Genomic DNA, 22812 nt, shown 5'->3' with positions numbered 1-22812 from the left:
ATTTATAAAGAGAACATGTAGGGTGAAGAACCTTAGTGCCAAGGTTTTAAAAACCACACAGAAATTAGGAATCACTGCACAACTGACTCATTCGAAGGTCACATTCACCACACAGGCGATGAAATCCCTATACACATACCTGCAATGCAGGATCACTACACATTTACTGCACAGCTGTGCTCTCACCAACCGGTTTTCACTGTGATACCCTGGACACCTCTCCTCAGTCAGGTTTTACAAATGTTCCGTGTACCTTGCAAAGATATGCTTTTCAGTAGTCGTGACAACAGCCCCCCTCCCCAATTTTCCTAATGCTCAAGGAGCTCTAATCAAAGTTATAGGGATTAAACTCTCCTGAACTGTTCTAAAAAAACTACTCAGTTCCCACTCTAAATATTCAGTAAAAGGCTCTGGACAGTTCCTCAAAGCAGGAACTGGAGGAAAGTGAAGGAATAAATCAAGTCAGTTTAGACTTCAAAGACCTTATTTTTATCCACACTTGCCTGCTCTACAGCATTTCCACTACGATATACCTTGGAGACTAAGATGAAAACACAAACCTGTAGTGCTAGAAGGTTGCCTTCGTGCTCCCTGGTGAGGTATGGGGTACCTTTTGGAAGGGAAGTTGTAGTATGCTTTAAAGCAGTACACATTTAACCATCCTATTTAACCACCAAGAAAGTTAGTAACTGAAATAAAGCTTTAGATTGTAGTAAGAGGTCTAGTTAGTGTTTGTCTGAACATGAAAGCCTACTTTTTCTATATACTATTTGTTCTGCGTATGATACAATAGCAATACAGCTCCTCAGTGGAGAGAGTGGGTGGCTCTTAAAAGAGCCTTTGGGTTACAGCTGAAAAAAAGATTTGAAAGTTTACTTAGAACTAGTGTACTTTGTGACAGCCTTAGTGCCCTCAGACACCGCGTGTTTGGCCAGCTCCCCCGGCAGAAGCAGGCGCACGGCGGTCTGGATCTCCCGGGAAGTGATGGTCGAGCGCTTGTTGTAATGAGCCAGGCGAGACGCTTCCCCCGCAATGCGCTCGAAGATGTCATTTACAAACGAGTTCATGATCCCCATGGCCTTAGAGGAAATGCCGGTGTCTGGGTGAACTTGTTTCAGCACTTTGTACACGTAGATGGAATAACTCTCCTTCCTAGTCTTTCTGCGCTTCTTATCGCCTTTCTTCTGAGTCTTGGTCACGGCTTTTTTAGAGCCCTTCTTGGGAGCGGGAGCAGATTTTGCCGGCTCTGGCATAGTAGCAGTTTATCGTTTGCTGTATAGCTCAGGAACAATAGCATGCGGATGGTACAGCTACCCTGGTATTTATAGGGAGCGTATGCAAACGAGTAGCTTTTACAGTCTGATTTCCTATTTGATACAACTAACAAATGGTGTCAGCACCGGCACATACGACTTCATAATTGGTCAGCTTCAGATGCCATGTCACCATTGGTTGTTATTTTTTTCAGCCAATCAAAAAGCAACTTACCAACCAATAGTTGGAGCAGTACTTGCAAATGTTTCGCTCTAGGTGCAGTCGTACTAAAGCTTTTAAAACTGTAAAGCTAGAGCCGAAGTCGGTAATGGCTTATAGCTGTTTAATAATTTTATTAAGATAATGTTGAAGTAAAAAGAAAACGGTACAGAGTTTAGGCATAGAAGTTTCTGGTTATCAGGGAATAAGGTACAGATTATCAAGGGGTGCGAAATTCAGTTTAGGAGCCGGTGGTGTAAGGAATACATAATCTGCAATCTCCCCATTTGGGGGTAAAAGTTTAATGGGTCAAAGTACAGACATTGAGATATGGGGGTATGTTGTCCATATAATGGCTATGTTCAGGTGTGGAGTATAATGAGCGGGTACGATGATGAGGATGGATCTACCCTCATTTGGTGGGATTTAATGTTCAGTGAGTTTATGGTTCCAGTTCATATGGTCCAATGGAACAAAAAAAAAGAGTCTCTCAGTCCCTTTCCCATGGTTGATGCACAATGTTGTAACGGCTTACACCTCCTGGTACTGTCGGTGGCTAGTGATGTGTTCAATCTAGATGTCCCTGGACTATCGGATTGTGTTTGAGACCATGAGGCACCGCATGAGCCATGCATACCGTCGACCGATCCCGCAGGTCCGCAGCACATGCTCGTTGCAGGGGTCCCAAGCGCCTAGGGCTCCAATAATCAGGGCTCAGAGTAGCAGCCGTGTTAGTCTGTATTCGCAAAAAGAAAAGGAGTACCCGTGGCACCTTAGAGACTAACAAATTTATTAGAGCATAAGCTTTCGTGAGCTACAGCTCACTTCAGGGCATCCATCTGCACCTCGTAGCCCTTCGCTGTCAGGGTGTCGGCCAGGGGGGCATATTTTTCCAGTTTACGAGCTCGGGATTCATGGAAGGCTGGGGTCCTGTTCTCAAAGGAGACCGTGATGTCGATGAGGATGATCTTTTTCTGGTCCTCGTCGGTGACTACCACGTCAGGTCGCAACTTGCTGTCCGTCCCGGGGATGGTGGAATTCACGGTGACCTCCCCCAGGCACGGTGCGATGGCTTTCACCAGGCGATTCTGGATGGCGTTGTGGCGCAGCTGCCAGGCTCTGGAGTGGGGCTTGCAGCTGCACAGGACATGGGGCAGGGTCTCGTCGGAGTAGCCGCACTTCCTGCAACGCTTGTCTTGGTTCCCGTGGCGAACGGCTCCGTTGAGCGGGATGCAGTTGAGCCGGGCGCGGTGGATGAACCGCCAGTCGGCGAAATGGGTGAAGCTGCCCCCGGCGAGGAAGTGGCTGCTGGCGTCTCACTTGCTGGTAAGTTCGAAGACTTTACCCTGGTCTGGTTTACGCTTTCAGGGTTTCCATGTACAAGGAGTGGATGGCCGACTTCTCCAGCATGCCCCTGGTGCTCGGCTCGGGGTTACGATGGTGTTGTCGTCAGACCTGATCTGGGGCACCAGGACTCCCAGCTCCTGGCGCTCCTCGCACCACTCCCAGCGGCAGCAGATGCACTTCCCCAGGCGACGCATGGCATTGTGAGCGCGGGACCACAGCGAAGCGATGTCGCCAGCATCCCGTCCAAATTCGCCATCCAGAGAACCGCTCAGGAATCTGGCGGTGTCTTGGTTGGAGGGGGCTCTACCGATCCGCTTCTTTGTTGTGTCCTGGAGGGCGTTTGCTGCGATGTTCCTTACCATGGCATCGGGACACGTCAACAGGCGGAAGGTGTGGGCGATCACTGCGATGTCACACAGGTCACCCATGCGGGGGACATTGGCACCGCCATGGCTGTGGGCGATATAGACCAGCTGGTTGCTGGCTCTCTGGGGAAGGAACAGCCACTTCTTCACCAGCTGCCGGATGATCTTGTCTGCCTTGTTGAGGGGTACTTTTGTCACGGCAGATCCCCTTAGGACGAAAGAAATGCGGGGGATCAGGAAGTTTGTTCAGGGTGTTTATCTTCTGCCATGGTGCTAGCAGGGAGGCGTCGATCTTGTCAGCATCCTGTAAGATCTCCTGGATGGTGTCCTCGGGTGTCTGTCGGACACGGAAACCCGTCGGCGTGCCGAGGTGCCGGTACGCCTGCCCCTCTGCCAGGGGGATGATGGGCTCGCCCTGGATCTGGAACCCTGTCGCCTGCACCGAGTCCCTTTTGCTGCTGTCGATGTGGAGAGATGCGCACTTCTTTGCATTGAAGCGGAGCCCCATCCAATCGGCAGCTCAACTGGTGGCATCTAGCATACGTTGGAGGTTCTCTGGGTCGTCTGCGGTCAGGACCAGGTCATCCACGTAAACCAGGATACTCACCCTCTCGCCGTGGAGGTTGAAGTATAGGGGAACACAAATCACTGTAGACGCTACTCTCAATCCCCAAGGATCATTGGAGTCTACTCCAAAATTAGTAATTAAACTAAAAAAAAATTATGATCTTTATCAAAGGTACAAATTATACAAATGTACTCTAAATAGTGCATTTGTGAAAAGTCATTATAAAGTTCCATATTTGTTTATCAATAATCCTGAGGTTAAATTAATCCAGTCTGCAGGTTACTTTTTAAAATTGTGTTTCCTTAATAATTGCCAGTGGGATCCAAAATTCACCTTGATTCTTTCCTTGTTTGTTGTCACTCATAATTTTATGTTTTTACAGGCCAAATCTGTGGCTTCAGTTTTAGCTGCACATGAAGACTTTGTAGGCTAATGAAATCACACAATTGTAACTGTGATCAGAATTTGGAGATGAGATAACACAAGAGCAATTAAAGAAATAATTTGGTCTGTGGAGTATTCATTATTGTTGATGATCATTAAGAAAAAACAAAACTATAAAAATAGTTTTTCAGAATGAATGATGAATATAAAGTGGTTGCAGTTGGGTGAAAAAAATTATAAACAACAAATTTGATGTGGAAATATTTGAGATGCAATAAAATGGAAATCCTTCATAAGAACAATAGGTGAAGGTTAAAATGACAAAATGATACTATAATTAGGACCACAGGGGTCTGCCTGTGTGTAACTCATTGCAGGACCAATGAGCCAGGGAATATCTGGCTTTATTGAAGTCAATGAGCTTTTGGCCTTGACTTCAATGAGGCCAGAATTTCACCTCTCATCCTGCAAAGACAAAATGCTTAATGCTGTGCTTTCCTATTGACTTCTTGTGATTAAAATTAAATACATCCCATGTTCTTTCAGGATACCAACTTAGGTAGCACACACTTGGTATTTTCTTTTGTTTTACGTGGACTGTGTGCATCATGTAAAACAAAGTTAGATTCAAGACCTCTAGATATTACTAATCAAAATGTAAATTTGTTTATTGAAATCTATCCAGGGTAGCTGTGGTAATAAAAATAATGTGTACATTCAACATTGAATAATAGTATTATTATGAATAAGAAAATGTAATGATTTAATACAATCAAAAAGAAAAGGAGTACTTGTGGCACCTTAGAGACTAACAAATTTATTAGAGCATAAGCTTTCGTGAGCTACAGCTCACTTCATCGGAATACAGACTAACACGGCTGCTACTCTGAAACCAATACAATCAAAGTATCTTCAAAGTAGACATCTATATTTTTATTATGGAATTGTGGAGAGTTGATTTTATACAAATATATATTCTTTAATGAGTCATTCTAAACCATAGGTTGGGTGTTGTTATCCTACACTTTCAAATCCAAAGGTTAGAGTCATTCCAATTTTCAGTCAAGCACTGTAGCAATAGGTTAGTCTATTTTAGCTATTTTCTCTACATTGTAAATTGTATTTAAATAAAAGCCACTGCTGTTTGGTTCAGTTGTTTACATTTGTCAAACAGAAACTGAAGTGATCTAACATTATTATTGGACTATGCATATTTTTCTTTATTCCACCCTATTTTTCCAGAAAACTGATTTTGTCCTTAACCACAGTAAATGCTCATTGCCTAGATCATTAGTAATTCATGTTCATGATGCAGTCATTTAAGGGAAGCAAGGTTTGTCAAAAGCAGTCACCTCTGGACTAGCTCAGTTCCAACTGAATTCAATAGAATGGGATTTTTTTTTTTTTTTTTACCAGTTACTGCAGTTGAAGTAGTTAGGCCACATCTCAGTGCTTTTGAGGAAAATCCCACCCTAAAATCCTTAAGTGATGTTATTAAACCAATACGGAGTGAAAAATCTATTTACAAACTGAGGTTACTGTTTCCATCACCTTTCTTTTTTTAATTTATATAATTTACAAAGTCTATTAGGATTTTTTATAACTTCATCCCGAAAACGTGTTTAATTTTCATATAAATAATACCATTTACTTCATAAAGCTTTTTGTTTAGTGCCTTGCTTTGAAAGAGAATTTAAAAATATATAATAAATGTGTCTGAGGAAGGCATTATTTGGTGATAACACCCAAAATTGTAAGAAATGCTGAGAAACATAACTTCTGCCCCTTAAATTAAGGGATGCTGAGAAAGCTTCTGTGAAAGTTTTCTGCTGATGCAAGGAAAACAGGGACAAAAAGATTAAAAATTAGAAAATTCACAAAGAAAATGTGATACTAACAAATTATATGACAAATATCTTTTAATTGAAAAAAAAATCTGTGACACCTTTCTCCACCTCTGGTTATATTTACTTCTATCTCTGTACTGTAAACTCTCAGGAATTATATAAATAATCCATCACTATTTTGATCATCTGTAAATATTAAATATTTTTAAATAAAATACTGTTTTCAAAGGTGAAAGTGGGATTTAACAAACAAAAACAACAATCAATAACAAAACCAAGCAAGCAAGCAAGATACAAACAAGCTTTCCTGGGTTCTCTTTATATAACAAATACTATATCATAATAAGGCAATAAATCCCCTCCCCAACTCTTTCTACTCCACTTTTGTTTTTAAATTACTTTTCTAGGTTACATTGTTGCATCTTGAAAAGAACCAATCAACAACAAGAAAAAACAAAACAAAACGCAGAGATAAGGGAAAGTAAAAGTGCTGTATATTTCATGACTGATTTCAAGCCACCAAATGCATCTGATGAAGTGAGCTGTAGCTCACGAAAGCTTATGCTCAAATAAATTTGTTAGTCTCTAAGGTGCCACAAGTACTCCTTTTCTTTTTAAGAAAATCAATATCACTTGTGATTTGTGGTGATCAGCAGCCAAACAGTACCCTGGGAGTGGACCCAGTTTGCTGCCCCCACCCCCACCAGTGAGGTGGGTTTTACCTTGTGACTCTGCCTTGCTGTGCCAATCTAGTTGGTTCTTGCCCTAGGACCATCATTGCTCAGGTAGGGCAGTGTGGTGGCTGGACTGATCACCCTGATCTGGAGCTAGGGCTGACACCCCTTGGCTAGGTTCTTGCTTCTGGTACAGTTGGAGTCCCTTTCTATTTGAGCATTCCCCTATGGTTGCGATCTCTCCCTCATCTCCTCTGGGACACTAGCCATTCTTGCAGCCTGAACCTATGCACAGCATAGCAACTGGCATTTGTGGAAGTGAAAATGGAAACCTTCAACCACTGGCAATAGGTGGTATGTACGGTGTTGATGCTGCTGGCGACTTTACCCCTCTGACATGTGGTCTGATATAATGAGAAATCTATTGAGGAGCGGCCCATTCCCCTCCACATATAATATTCAACCAGGGTCCTTTCCTACAGCAGTTTAATGGATAGAAGCCCTGCTTCAGCTTATAACTTTAGTTTGGGGTTTGCACGCTTATAGCTATATTAGGGCAAACCCCTAACTGGAGCACAGGGGCAGGAGTCTTTATCCATGAGAGCACAGCCTTTTACATTCTAAGGTACAATGCAAGCTAGGGGAACACAATAATCTGTTACTATTCCCACACCTGGCTGAACCCCATGCTTCCCAAGGGAAACCAAGACAATGAGGGTATGAATAGATCATCTAATGAAAGGTGCTTGAAAAACCCTGTGAGAACTGTACACTAAGCAGACACTGGTATCAGATGTGGGAAGGGGCTTGTATGTGAAGCTGTGCAGAACTCTGTTTTTTAGTTTACATTGTCTGATGTAATGTCTCAAGAGAGACTTCTCTTTGCTTACAGAGATAAAGCAACTTTGCTTTTCAGTAAGGAGCCACCTCTATGTTAATATCTCTGTCATGCTGGAAATATGGATAAACATGGTAGCCCCAATGTCCTCTGTCCCTCCATGGTCATGAGATTCTAAGCCATGTCTTCAAAGCATGATAAGGCACAGCTTTGCAGGCCTGTAGTCTTGTCTGTTAAATGGGAGAATCTAAAGTAGAATCCTCTGAGCCTGTTGCCTAACTGAGTCCTCATGGCAAGGCATTAGTGAAGGTGGTAGTTTAACCCCTCCTCCCTCCTTCCCTGCTGTCTGGATTATTAGATTATGCTTAAAAGGTATTAAATGGGTCCATCTCTGTCCTTGCATACCAGTCCTGTTCTAGCACATTGGTCAGGGCCAGTGCACAATTCTTCCAGGGAGATGGGTGTTTCATGTACCCACAGCCTGGTTCCAATGTGAGAGCATCAGTCACTTACTGCATGAATTGAACACTCTTTACAAGATTCCTGAATGGGGAAAATGGCTCAAGTTTGGAATTTCTTCCGTATCACTCCTTGTGTGCCGTCAAGTGGGTATTGGGAGTGCAGACCTCATGCTGAGCTGAGCAGAACTACCCCTGGGATGAAATCCTACTTGCCCTAAATGGTCCATACTTGTGATGTGCACACTGTTATATGAACAGAGGCTTGTCTGACCTCTCTGACAGGAACTGGAATATACTTAACTCCTCTTGGAAAGATTTAAGGGCAGGACACCAGGGCTTAGTCTATCTCATGTCTTACCCTGTGGAAGTGAGAGATTCCTCTTCCTAGCATGGGGCACAGCAACCTATACAGGGAGGGGAAGGAGTCAGGCATTATCCTATAGAAACCACGCTGCCAATACACTTGATCTGGTGCTAGCTGGGGTTTGAGGTCCCTTCTCATCTCAACAACTGAAAGAGAGAGGGATGCTATTGGGTGAGTGGAAGTCCCCAGAGACCTTTCTAGTGTGATTGGCTTCCTGAGCAGTGGAGGGCCCAAGAACTGGCAAAGGATCAGTGGAGTGGGAGTGACTGTGGTGATCTGTTTCCCCATGAGGACCTTGGATGTAATTTGAATAATAAAGTTGCTGCCTGGTTAAAACTCATACACTTCCTTGTTTTTTTCTATGTGGGGAGCGCACCAAATGAATTAATTGGGGAACCAAAACCAACCAACCAACAAAACCACCACCTCCCTAAGATGGAAACAAAGGAAAAAGAAAAGTAAAACAATGCTGTATTTCATGACTGATTTTGAGAAAACCTTTATCACTCGTGATTTGCAGAGATCAGCAAACCAAAGACAACCTGTTACTATGTAGTTCATTAATTACCATGTATGTGTACCTGGGCAAATATACATAGATTGCATAATTTTCGGTAGATATGGGTATTTTTCCCACTACCTTGGTACAAGTAAATAAAAACCTAGCCCTTACAAAATCACAGACAACCCCCCCCCCTTGTGCCCACTTTATGAAAGAAAGGCTATCGATATTTCCCCCACACTCCCACAACTCCCTGTGTAAAACAGATTAATTAGCTTTCATAGAATCATAGGACTGGAAAGGTCCTCAAGAGGCCATCTAGTCCAGTCCCCTGAACTCAGGAGAGGAGTCTGGTTTTCTGAGCACCCTTTCTGTAACCATTCGAATCAGCAGTCCCACCGCGGCACCGACATCATTCACATTATGTGAGGAGACCGAAAACAGAACGAACGTAGCTGCCCAGCCTGGTCCCTTATGATTAGATCTGAATGTAGCAGGATTTTAAGCCCTCCTTTGTTCAAGTTTTGGAAAATGGCGACGAATGTCGGAGAGGCTTAGAGAGGGGGAGAAAGAAATCTGTCAGTGAACCCGATTGGTCATATTTTGCCGCAGATTCCTACTTGAAACCGGGAAGGAGGGGAGGCTTTACAAAGCCACATAATAGCAGCCACCCCCACCCCACGGGAAGCCGCGTTATCGAAAGATTTATCAAAAGGGAAATATTTAAAAGACCAGCAGAAAAGATATTGAAAAGAGATTCCTAATTTGACCAGCAGCAAGCTCAGAGAGACCCAGCAGTGTCAGGAAACGTGGGCTTCCAGGGCAGTTATAATGATTAGCGCTAGCCTGAGTCTCCTGATCCTAAAGCTGTTATTTTTTTTTAGCCTGCTTGCTAAACGAAACCAGTGCAAAAAAAAAAAAAAAAAAAAAAGCTGGAATATTTTGCCTGCCTAGCGCTGTCCCGTCCCAACCACCGCATGCACGGACAGCGAAGAGCGAGGGAGGAGGAAAGGTGCAAATAGCCCGCCCTTTTCCCTCTGCAGTTCTCAATCAGGTCGTACTCCAGGCAATATAGAGAGACGGTCAGGCGTTCTCGGTACACAGCTTTGTCTGTAAATTTAGCGAACATGTCTGGTCGTGGCAAGGGAGGTAAGGGTCTCGGAAAAGGAGGCGCTAAGCGTCATCGCAAGGTATTGAGGGACAATATCCAGGGCATTACCAAACCAGCAATTCGCCGTTTGGCTCGTCGTGGGGGCGTAAAGCGCATTTCGGGTCTCATTTACGAGGAGACCCGGGGAGTGCTGAAGGTATTTTTGGAGAACGTGATCCGAGATGCTGTTACTTACACCGAGCACGCGAAGCGGAAGACTGTGACTGCCATGGACGTTGTTTATGCGCTGAAGCGGCAGGGTCGTACTCTGTACGGATTTGGAGGCTAAACCTGTGCCTGTACTTGTCAGAAAACGCTTATAACCCAAAGGCTCTTTTCAGAGCCACCCACACTTTCATGAAAAGAGCTGCTGTTCTTGGAGAACTCTAAACAAGCGGTATTTATGCTCTTGGTTATATATTCCTTAAACCAACAACTAGTTATCCAAAGTGGAGTGAAATTTCTAAAACGATTGCACTATTTTGCTCTAAAAAAATGTAAGCTAGTCCTTTACTTTTCACCTGGGGAAGTACTTGCAGCACACCCCACCATCGCGAAGAGTCCATGAAAGCCGTACACACGGCTCAAAATGCATGCGAGCGTACCTACATACAAAAGAGGAACGATGAAAGGACGATGTTGTATGTTAGCCTGCGGGAGGTATAAAGAGGAACTACCCCGACCTACGAACTATAGGGGAAAAAGGAGGGCTTCCCATAATAAAGGAGAGTATAACACTTTAAGTGTTCCTGAATTAAGCTTAAACAAAACAAAAACAAAACAGCCCATGAATATCCTAGGCCAACAGCGAACTGTTTATCCTTCCACAAGGATAACATATTATGTGTACACTTTTCCAAGCCACTTAAAATATTAAAGCAGAGATACAGCTCTTTTCCGTGTAAACGTGGTGGCTCTTAAAAGAGCCTTTGGGTTTTAAAGTGGTTGCAAAAGAGGAGCTTTACGCTCTTTCCCCACGGATGCGCCGGGCCAACTGGATATCTTTAGGCATGATCGTGACTCTCTTAGCATGAATAGCACACAGGTTGGTATCCTCGAAGAGACCAACCAGATACGCCTCACTAGCCTCCTGCAGGGCCATAACAGCCGAGCTCTGGAAGCGCAAGTCGGTCTTGAAATCCTGGGCGATTTCACGCACCAGGCGCTGGAAGGGCAGCTTGCGGATGAGCAGCTCAGTAGATTTCTGATAACGGCGGATCTCTCGCAGGGCCACAGTACCGGGGCGATAACGATGGGGCTTTTTCACTCCCCCAGTGGCAGGCGCGCTCTTCCGAGCAGCCTTAGTAGCCAACTGTTTACGAGGGGCTTTGCCACCGGTAGATTTACGGGCAGTCTGCTTGGTCCTAGCCATTCTGCACAATAACTTCTCTTAACTCTGAAAACAAGAGACAAAATGAATCGAGCTGAGCGCGCTGACCGCTCTTTATAGACAAACTCTGTCTCATGATTGGATGAGAAGGAGACGACAACTCTCATTGGACTATTCAAAATAAATTTGAAAAGCCCGCGTTATTCACAGGAAGCTCCGAGTCCAGCACTCCTGGGAGTGCTGTGTGGGGGACACCTCACGGAATTGCCTCCCTGCTGCCCTACTTTCTGGCTCACTGAATCTTCTCCCCGCCAGCCCGCTCTGTTTTCCAACACTGGTTCATGCGGTTTCTTTCCATTTGCAAAATAACGAAATCATCACCCTTGAAATCAGTCTTTAACATTTAAAATAATGTTACTCCTCTCTCCTTCCAAATGTTTAATGAGGAGGCGATCCGAAAAAAAGTGGCCATGCGTTTATGAGATCCATGAATTATAATTCAATCGATCGGTCACTTAAATACCTCTGTGAAGCCACCCCATCCACACTTCCGGGGGTATTACTGGCGTGCCTTACTCGGAGCTTCCTGTGAATAACGCGGGCTTTTCAAATTTATTTTGAATAGTCCAATGAGAGTTGTCGTCTCCTTCTCATCCAATCATGAGACAGAGTTTGTCTATAAAGAGCGGTCAGCGCGCTCAGCTCGATTCATTTTGTCTCTTGTTTTCAGAGTTAAGAGAAGTTATTGTGCAGAATGGCTAGGACCAAGCAGACTGCCCGTAAATCTACCGGTGGCAAAGCCCCTCGTAAACAGTTGGCTACTAAGGCTGCTCGGAAGAGCGCGCCTGCCACTGGGGGAGTGAAAAAGCCCCATCGTTATCGCCCCGGTACTGTGGCCCTGCGAGAGATCCGCCGTTATCAGAAATCTACTGAGCTGCTCATCCGCAAGCTGCCCTTCCAGCGCCTGGTGCGTGAAATCGCCCAGGATTTCAAGACCGACTTGCGCTTCCAGAGCTCGGCTGTTATGGCCCTGCAGGAGGCTAGTGAGGCGTATCTGGTTGGTCTCTTCGAGGATACCAACCTGTGTGCTATTCATGCTAAGAGAGTCACGATCATGCCTAAAGATATCCAGTTGGCCCGGCGCATCCGTGGGGAAAGAGCGTAAAGCTCCTCTTTTGCAACCACTTTAAAACCCAAAGGCTCTTTTAAGAGCCACCACGTTTACACGGAAAAGAGCTGTATCTCTGCTTTAATATTTAAGTGGCTTGGAAAAGTGTACACATAATATGTTATCCTTGTGGAAGGATAAACAGTTCGCTGTTGGCCTAGGATATTCATGGGCTGTTTTGTTTTTGTTTTGTTTAAGCTTAATTCAGGAACACTTAAAGTGTTATACTCTCCTTTATTATGGGAAGCCCTCCTTTTTCCCCTATAGTTCGTAGGTCGGGGTAGTTCCTCTTTATACCTCCCGCAGGCTAACATACAACATCGTCCTTTCATCGTTCCTCTTTTGTATGTAGGTACGCTCGCATGCATTTTGAGCCGTGTGTACGGCTTTCATGGACTCTTCGCGATGGTGGGGTGTGCTGCAAGTACTTCCCCAGGTGAAAAGTAAAGGACTAGCTTACATTTTATTTAGAGCAAAATAGTGCAATCGTTTTAGAAATTTCACTCCACTTTGGATAACTAGTTGTTGGTTTAAGGAATATATAACCAAGAGCATAAATACCGCTTGTTTAGAGTTCTCCAAGAACAGCAGCTCTTTTCATGAAAGTGTGGGTGGCTCTGAAAAGAGCCTTTGGGTTATAAGCGTTTTCTGACAAGTACAGGCACAGGTTTAGCCTCCAAATCCGTACAGAGTACGACCCTGCCGCTTCAGCGCATAAACAACGTCCATGGCAGTCACAGTCTTCCGCTTCGCGTGCTCGGTGTAAGTAACAGCATCTCGGATCACGTTCTCCAAAAATACCTTCAGCACTCCCCGGGTCTCCTCGTAAATGAGACCCGAAATGCGCTTTACGCCCCCACGACGAGCCAAACGGCGAATTGCTGGTTTGGTAATGCCCTGGATATTGTCCCTCAATACCTTGCGATGACGCTTAGCGCCTCCTTTTCCGAGACCCTTACCTCCCTTGCCACGACCAGACATGTTCGCTAAATTTACAGACAAAGCTGTGTACCGAGAACGCCTGACCGTCTCTCTATATTGCCTGGAGTACGACCTGATTGAGAACTGCAGAGGGAAAAGGGCGGGCTATTTGCACCTTTCCTCCTCCCTCGCTCTTCGCTGTCCGTGCATGCGGTGGTTGGGACGGGACAGCGCTAGGCAGGCAAAATATTCCAGCTTTTTTTTTTTTTTTTTTTTTTTTGCACTGGTTTCGTTTAGCAAGCAGGCTAAAAAAAATAACAGCTTTAGGATCAGGAGACTCAGGCTAGCGCTAATCATTATAACTGCCCTGGAAGCCCACGTTTCCTGACACTGCTGGGTCTCTCTGAGCTTGCTGCTGGTCAAATTAGGAATCTCTTTTCAATATCTTTTCTGCTGGTCTTTTAAATATTTTCCCTTTTGATAAATCTTTCGATAACGCGGCTTCCCGTGGGGTGGGGGTGGCTGCTATTATGTGGCTTTGTAAAGCCTCCCCTCCTTCCCGGTTTCAAGTAGGAATCTGCGGCAAAATATGACCAATCGGGTTCACTGACAGATTTCTTTCTCCCCCTCTCTCTAAGCCTCTCCGACATTCGTCGCCATTTTCCAAAACTTGAACAAAGGAGGGCTTAAAATCCTGCTACATTCAGATCTAATCATAAGGGACCAGGCTGGGCAGCTACGTTCGTTCTGTTTTCGGTCTCCTCACATAATGTGAATGATGTCGGTGCCGCGGTGGGACTGCTGATTCGAATGGTTACAGAAAGGGTGCTCAGAAAACCAGACTTCTCTCCTATTTCACTAAGGGAAAGTTGGGAGTGTGGGTGGCTGGAAGAGACCCTTATCCTTGCTTTAATTTATAAAGTCGAAACAAAGATTTCATGTTTGTGATTGTTAAAGGGCTAGATTTTGAATTACTCAGTAGAATGTCCGGGCGGGGGAGGGGGAACCACAAATATACTCTGTTTTTTCCACCAAATGCATCCGATGAAGTGAGCTGTAGCTCACGAAAGCTTATGCTCTAATAAATTTGTTAGTCTCTAAGGTGCCACAAGTGCTCCTTTTCTTTTTGCGAATACAGACTAACACGGCTGCTACTCTGAAACCTGTCACAAATATACTGTGTGTATATATATTTGTCCAACTAATTGGAAAGCTAGCCCATATATATGTTGCCCAGGCCCCAAGACAAAACAGTGAACGTTCTACACAATAATGCATCCAATGAAGTGAGCTGTAGCTCACCAAAGCTTATGCTTTAATAAATTTTTTAGTCTCTAAGGTGCCACAAGTACTCCTTTTCTTTTTGTGAATACAGACTAACACGGCTGCTACTCTGAAACCTACACAATAATGGGTTACTTTAGCTTTGTTGATCTCTGCAAATCATAGGTGGTAATGATTAAATGTTTTAGCAGTCATATAATATTAGCACCTTTTCCTCCCAGTTACACACACTGCTGTATTAGTCTCTCTCTCTCTAATTTTTTTTTGTATGCTACCCAGCACTTCCAGCTTCCGGGTAAAATCAATATAGGAATGAACTTGAAGGCGTCTGGCTTTTCTCCCTTATTGACACTGCTTGGAGTAAGTTTTGTTTCTGGTTGGTTGGTTGGTTCATATCTGGGAGGTGTTTTGTTGGGTTTTTTTGGTTCTGTGAAAAACACAACAAGCTGTGACACTACTTACTGATCATTTGGTCTTGTAATTATACATGAAATAAGGCAGCAGTTTTTCCATCCTTATCTTTTGTTTCTATTTTCATGGATGTTTCAATTTGTTCTTTCAGAGTTGCAGCGATTACAGTATGAAATTAAACTGCACAGGAGAAACTGAGATGCATGTAGCTAGACTTCATGGTTGTTTTGTTTGTGTATTGTTTCCTGTTTGTCTTTTTGAATATATTAAATATATAGTAGGATAACTTTTATTTTATTTAGTTATTAAATTACTTATTTATAAAATATCAATATTATTATTAATATTACAATCTGATTTTGATAACAGAATAATTATTTTTAAGAACAAGGTCTTTTCTGACAACTGTCAGGATTTGCTAAAATAAACAAATACAATTAAATTAGCCATAAAATGAAAATAAAATAAAAATTTAAACGACTGACTATAAACCCCTTTCCCTTCCAGTTTCTCAAGTCATTCCTTTACCCAGACAAATTGAATGTATACATATATTTTTTCTCTCAAAACTGTACATTAATAATAATTAATTAATTTAATTTAATGCCCAAAAACTTAGGTAATGTAGAGTTAAGGTTGCCAAGCGTTACCTTCTGCTTTTCCAGAATTTGGAGAGTGGACAACCTGAAACCTCTGAAAACCAGAAAATGGTAAATTAAAGTTTATATTGCTCCCCCAATGCACCCCTAAAGCTTGAATTAGCCACTGGAAATGGTTCAATAATGATAATGCCTTAAAAAGTAAACACGAGGAATGAATAAGAGAATATGCTCATGTTTATGTTTGGTCTTATCCTGGGGATTGTTAGCAGTCTGGTGGCATACATAATAGTGGTCTCCAGGAGTTAGTGGGGGATAGGTGAAAATAATGGTCATAGGAATCGTTAGGGCAAGAAAGAAGGGGTGGTAACATTTTACAGGTTTGGGATGGCCTGTTTGGAGTAGGCTTTGAGTGTCAGCCATGTGTAGGTAACTGCTGGTGGCTATGCCTAAACTAAATCAAAGTTTTGCCTTAGTGAACAGAAGTTGTTGCACTTTGTCATATAGTGCTCATTGTGCTCTGTTCCCACCGTGTTCTGAAGCATCTATGAGTGTAGAGTGCTAGTATGTTTGTTATTAACATTTTGGGACATCAATCAAAGAGGGCACAATAAAAATTGTGTTGTGTATCTTGACTTTTTAACTTCGGCTTTCAGAGGTTTAAGTTTACCAACCTTCCACAATGTGGAGGGGCACTAGGCAGTGCTGGGCGACCTGTATTAACAATGTTTTTGGATAGTAAATTTCCTTGTTTTATTAAAACGTAATTTCTCAGCATCCTCATATTTTACAGACTCTCCCTCCACTTCTTCTGGTTCCTTGGCAATAGTTACCCCAGCCAGAGACGGCACTGGCTGCACATTAATCTCTTCATTGTCAACACATCCTCTCAAGGACTTTTCACATGTCCAACACAGCTTAGCCCTTCTTCCCCAGCATGCCTCCCTACATAGAAGCAGGCTGAGGAGTTCAGAAGCAGATACAGGAACAAATGAAGGGGCTGACATGCAGTCAGTAGCAGCAGTTTTTGAAGGGGGTCAGAAATGGGGGTGGGGGAATGACTGTAGTATTTTGGAAAGAGCAGAGTTGAACCTCCCTGTGTCACCCACTTCACACCTCCGACACTCTAGACTCTCTTTGTGCACACAATTGACTGCACTGCTCTGACTTCCCCTTCCCTCTAAGAGCAGCAGTATGGGGGCCTGTAGGATTAACCTAGAGCCTTCTGCTGCTGGAGACAGCATGGAGCATGAGGGGAGTTCTGTGTTATTCCTGTGTTCAGAGACCAGTAGAGGGAAGGGGAGCCAGATACCCCTCCTTCAGCTTGGTGAGGCAGCCATGGGCTATCTAAATAGCCTCATAGGTAGTGCTGGGGATGAGCTGATGATCGTGGTACATGTGCGTACCAGTGATATAAGGAAATGTAGGAGAAAGGTCCTGGAATTTTGGCTGCTAGGTAAGAGATTAAAGTCCAGGATGTACATGGTAGCATTCTCTTAAATGCTTCCAGTTCCACATGCAGGGCCACTAAGAAGGCAGAACTGCAGGGTCTCAATGTGTGGATGAGGCAATGGCATAGAGATGAGGGACGTAGGCTGATTAGAAACTGGGAACCTTATGGGAAAGGAGTGGCCTATACAGGAGGAATGGGACTCCCCCTTAACCAAAAGGCAACCAGACAGCCGGCACATACAGTTAAAGAAAAGTGCTGGGGGAACGCCAACAGGTGCAGAGGAGCACACAGTTTGAGTGGCGATGTCCCTTAGGGATGAATTTATTAAAGGGGGAACACTGTATCCTAGTAAAGAGGACAGAAAAGAAGTTGGCAACGTACAGGTAGGAGGCACTGAGGAACAGTGAAATGTAACAGAGTTCCACTTAAATATAACACATGAAGTCAAGCAACTGAATACTGACAAAATGTATAAATGCTAATAGATAAATGTAGAAGTCTTAATATGATGGATGAACTAGAGTGCCTGGCATTAAATGAAAATATTGATATCATAGGCATCACTGAAATTTAGTGGATAAAGGATAGTCACTGGGACATGGCAATACCAGGATATAAAATAGATAGGAATGACAACAGAGTAGGTTGCGCTGGTATGGGAGCAGAATTGTATGTTAAAGAAAGAGAAGAGTCAAATAAGATAAAAATCTTAAGTGATACAAACTGTACCCTAGTTGTGGCCCCTTAGAGACTAACAAATTTATTAGAGCATAAGCTTTCGTGAGCTACAGCTCACTTCATCGGCTTTTTTTTTTTTTCCACCAAATGCATCCGATGAAGTGAGCTGTAGCTCACGAAGCTTATGCTCTAATAAATTTGTTAGTCTCTAAGGTGCCACAAGTCCTCCTTTTCTTTTTGCGAATACAGACTAACACGGCTGCTACTCTGAAAACTGTACCCTAGTATCTCTATGGATAAAAATTCCATGCTTGAATAAAAAGAGTATGGCAGTAGGAATATAGCACTGGCCAAGTGACCTAGATGGTCACAGAAATTGTAAAATGCAAAGGAAGGTTAGAGAGAGGTTACAAAAGCAGAAAACACAATAATAATGAGTGATTTCAACTATATCCATATTGACAGGATAAATGTAACCTCAGACCATGATGCAGAGATAAAATTTCTAGACACTATAAATGACTGCATCTTGGAGCAGCTAGTTCTGGAGCCCACTTGGGGAAAGGCAATTTTTGATGTAAGAAGAAGAGCAGAGGATGTGGTTCAAGAGGTAACTATAGCTGAACTGCTCAGTAATAATGACCATAATGTAGTTAAATTTAACCTCCTTGTAGCGTGGATAATACAAAAAAAAAACCCCAAAAAACAGACCAAAAAAAATACCAGCCACAGAAACATTTAACTTTAAAAAAGGAAACTACACAAAAATGAGGACACTCGTTAGACATACATTAAAGGGACCAGTCACAAGTGTTAAATGCCTGAAAGCAGCATGGGGACTATTGAAATATACCATAACAGAGGCTCAGACTAAATATGTACCCAAGTCAGAAAAGACAACAAGAGGATCAAAAGAATGCCACGGTGGCTAAACAACAGAGCAATGGAGGCCATTAGAGGCAAAAAGGCATCCTTTAAAATTTGGAAGTCAAATCCTAGTGTGGATAATAGAAAGAAAGGTGCACAAACTCTGGTAGGTTAAGTGTGAAAGTATAATAAGATAGGCTGGGAAAGAATTTGAGAAGCAACTTGCTAAAGATGCAAAAAATTAACAGCAAGAACTTTTTAAAGGACATCAGAAGTAGGAAGCCTTCCAAAAAGGCACTGGGACCACTAGATGACAGAGGTGTAAAAGGAGCATAGAGGGTATGTCTACATAGAAATTAAACACCCACAGCTGGCCCATGTCAGCTTACTCAGGCTCGTGGGGGTCGATCTATATGGGGCTGTGTAATTGCAATGTAGACATTTGGCTCTGGCTGGAACCAGGGCTCTGGGACCCTCCCCTCTCGCTGGGTCTCTTTCTTGTCTCTCTAATATCCTAGGACTAACATGGCTACAACAACATTGCATGCAACAATGGGAGATATTGATTTTTGCCATTTGAAATGGAAAAGTCGCAACATGAAGCAAACAAAGAAAAACTTAACAGCAACATCTACTTCCTGAGCAAATTCAAAAAAATAAAACATCATCCCCAGAGGTTTCAGCACCTGTAACCCTCTGACCACTACATAAAAACTCCAAATATGCTGAACAACTCTGCAGAAGGACTTCAGAAAAACAGAGGCCTTGTCTACACTGCCACTTTACAGCGCTGCAATTGTCTCGCTCAGGGGTGTGAAAAAACACAGCGTTGGTGTAGACAATGCCCTGACGCTGGGAGCTACTCCCCTTGTGGGGTTGGTTTTTTTACAGCACTGGGAGAGCTCTTTCCTAGTGCTGGTGCTGCGACTACACAGCCATGTTAAAGCGCTGCCATGGCAGCGCTTTAACGTTGCTAGTGAAGACATACCCTGAGGAACCACTTACTGCACCCCACATAATCAAACAAGAAATCATCACAGGCTCCCAGACACTGGAAAACAAAAATAATCTAGGAACCAATATGGAAATCATGCAAAAATCCCAAAGCAACTATAAAAAAAAATTAATTAAAATCAGCACCAAAATGAAAAGTGGAACCAACTAAAACAACTCCACAACCCATAGAACACCACTTCCAGGAGAAACAATGGCACCAGGACCCACCACATGAACACTATGTGACACTCCAACATCATCAGTTTATCAAGACTATCCCTAACTGGAGCTGAATTAACTGTACTCTCCAAGGGACTGGGCTTCTGCCCCACAACAGAAACTGTTACCATACTAACATGTGGAGCACTAAAAGAATTCTTCTGCCAACTTCACCTCAAAGAAGTCTTTCATAATGATGACACCACCCACAATAATCACATTTTCACCAACAGTCATAAGAAAAAAGAATCATCTTACTGGACAGTGGACAACCCACAGTTGATAAATCCACACTATTGATCACTAATTGCTCAGGAAAAAAAAAAAAGACTGTGAAATCACATGCACCACAATCTCTCCACCGTTGACAGGACAGCTATACAATCCCTGAAATCCAACCAGCAGATAGTGATTAAACCAGCAGACAAAGGGGGTGCCATCATAGTCTTCAACAATGATGTTTATGTTAATGAGGTCAACTGACAACTCTCAGAACTACCAACTATTATAAAGGACTTAAAGAAGACCACACCCCTCAGTTTACCCAGGAAATAAAAGATATCATCAAATACTTTCCCAAACAACTCCAAGAGAAACTCTGCAACCTAATGCCCCACAAACCCAACACAGCAATCTTCTACATCAGTGGCTCTCAACCTTTCCAGACTACTGTACCCCTTTCAGGAGTCTGACTTAACTTGTGTAATCCCAACATTCACTTCACTTAAAAACTACTTGCTTACAAAATTCAATCAGTTGCACACATACAAACTGGAAAATGACACCCTAGGAAGGAGTACTGTGGAAAGGGATTTGGGGGTCATAGTGGAGCATAAGCTAAATATGAGTCAATGGTGTAACACTGTTGCAAAAAAAGTGAACATCATTCTGGGATGTATTAGCAGGAACGTTGTAAGCAAGACATGAGAAATAATTCTTCCACTCTACTCCATGCTGATTAGGCCTCAACTGGAGTATTGTGTCCAGTTCTGGGTGCCACATTTCAGGAAAGATGTGTACAAATTGGAGAAAGTCCAGAGAAGAGCAACAAAAATGATTAAAGGTCTAGAAAACATGACCTATGAGGGAAGATTGAAAAAATTGAGTTTGTTTAGTCTGGAAAAAAGAAGACTGAGAGGGGACATGATAACAATTTTCAACTACATAAAAGGTTGTTACAAGGAGGAGGGAGAAGAATTGTTCTTCTTAACCTCTGAGGATAGGACAAGAAGCAATGGGCTTAAATTGCAGCAAGGGAGAGTTAGGGTGGACATTAGGAAAAACTTTTTGTCAGGATGGTTAAGTAATGGTATAAATTGCCTAGGGAGGTTGTGGAATCTCCATCAGTGGAGATTTTTAAGAGCAGGTTAGACAAACACCTGTCAAGAATGGTCTAGATAATACTTCGTCCTGCCATGAGTGCATGGGACTGGACCAGATGACCTCTCGAGGTCCCTTCCAGTCCTATCATTCTAAAATCAGACATAAAAATATAAAAGTGTCACAGCACACTATTGCTGAAAAATTGCTGACTTTCTCATTTTTACCATATAATTATAAAATAAATCAATTGGAATATAAATAGTGTACTTAAATTTCAATGTATAGTATATAGAGCAGTATAAACAAGTCATTGTCTGTATGAAATTTTAGTTTGTACTGACTTTGCTAGTGCTTTTTATGTAGCCTATTGTAAAACTAGACAAATATCTAGATGAGTTGATGTACCCCCTGGAAGACCTCTGCATACCCCCAGGGGTACATATACCCCTGGTTGAGAACCACTCTTCTAGATGTTTCCCAAGATACACAAACAAAGGAACCTAGGCAAACCCATCATATCTGGCCATGGCACTCATACTAAGGAATATTGGAACTCATCAAAACCATCTTCAAAACACTCACTCCACAAGAGGCTGCCTTCTTTCAGGCCACAACCTACTTCTTCCAGAAACTCTGCAACATTAACAACCTACCTCAGAACACTATTCTTGCCACCATGGATGTCACCTCCCTTTACAACAACATCCCCCACAAGGAACCCATGATTGACTGCCACAAATATCTAGAAGATAATGGATAACATTCAGGTATCCACCCCAAAAACATCTTCAAACTCATCCATTTCATCCTCACCCATAACAGTTTTACATTCAACAACAATTTGTCCAAACCATGGGAACAACCATGGGTATTAGGATGGTTCCCCAATATGCAAACCTTCTCAAATGCACCACAAAACCAATGATATATTTGAGATATATCAATGTTATTTTCATCCTCCAGAGAGATGCCTAAATTTCTTCATAAATTTCCACCGCAACTTCAACAACTGCTACCTCTCCATTTTAACTCTCTGTAGAACACACACTAACTTCATGGACACCACAATCAGCTTCAACAATGGAATCCTACAAACATCTGTCTACAAGAAACTCATGGATCACCACACTTACCGTCAGAGATTGACTAACCACCCCAAACACACCAAGACATATATTATCTACAGCCACTCAGATACCACAGAATATGCTCTGAGGAGAAAGTCCAGGATATATACCTTAACACCCATAAAACTGTCTTCACCAAACAAAGGCCCTCCACCAGAGAAGTAGATTGCATCACGGAATGGGCCATCCAAATACTCCAAGAGAAACTGCTTCAATATGGAAATAAAATCCCCTTTGACTGCACACGCCTGGTTGTCATTTACCACCCCACACTGGAACCCATATGGGGCATCATTAAACAGTTACAAACCATATTCAACGGGGACCACATCCTGAAAGAAATTTTTCCTGAATCCCCTCTTCCAGCCTTCAAACAACCCCTAACTTCACCAAGCTCATCGTCAGAAACAAGTTCTCCCACTAGGACATACCAACTCAAAGTAACACCAGACTGCCACAACAA

The 22812-nt window shown here is 43.0% G+C and overlaps 5 protein-coding genes across 5 annotated transcripts in view; 2 read left to right on the top strand and 3 right to left on the bottom strand.

The window, feature by feature from the left end:
* LOC119841100 (histone H2A.J) overlaps nt 1-22812 on the top strand; it is a 168608-nt gene that overhangs the window by 4359 nt on the left and 141437 nt on the right. The window lies entirely within an intron of this gene.
* On the bottom strand, nt 817-1292 carry LOC119841098 (histone H2B 8). Its single transcript, XM_038368144.2, has one exon. It carries the CDS (start codon nt 1251-1253, stop codon nt 873-875), a length of 381 nt encoding a protein of 126 aa, XP_038224072.1. The 5' UTR covers nt 1254-1292; the 3' UTR covers nt 817-872.
* LOC119851078 (histone H4) lies at nt 9821-10321 on the top strand. The gene has a single exon (XM_038390312.2). The coding sequence runs from the start codon at nt 9951-9953 to the stop codon at nt 10260-10262; it is 312 nt and encodes a 103-aa protein (XP_038246240.1). The 5' UTR covers nt 9821-9950; the 3' UTR covers nt 10263-10321.
* LOC119850988 (histone H3) lies at nt 10665-11385 on the bottom strand. Its single transcript, XM_038390037.2, has one exon. It carries the CDS (start codon nt 11343-11345, stop codon nt 10935-10937), a length of 411 nt encoding a protein of 136 aa, XP_038245965.1. The 5' UTR covers nt 11346-11385; the 3' UTR covers nt 10665-10934.
* LOC119851072 (histone H4) lies at nt 13082-13570 on the bottom strand. Its single transcript, XM_038390304.2, has one exon. It carries the CDS (start codon nt 13450-13452, stop codon nt 13141-13143), a length of 312 nt encoding a protein of 103 aa, XP_038246232.1. The 5' UTR covers nt 13453-13570; the 3' UTR covers nt 13082-13140.

Source organism: Dermochelys coriacea, chromosome 1 (assembly GCF_009764565.3).
Source record: "Dermochelys coriacea isolate rDerCor1 chromosome 1, rDerCor1.pri.v4, whole genome shotgun sequence".
Taxonomy (NCBI): Eukaryota; Metazoa; Chordata; order Testudines; family Dermochelyidae; genus Dermochelys; species Dermochelys coriacea.
The sequence above is the reverse complement of the archived record's forward strand: the minus strand, read 5'-3'. Positions and strand labels throughout refer to the sequence as shown.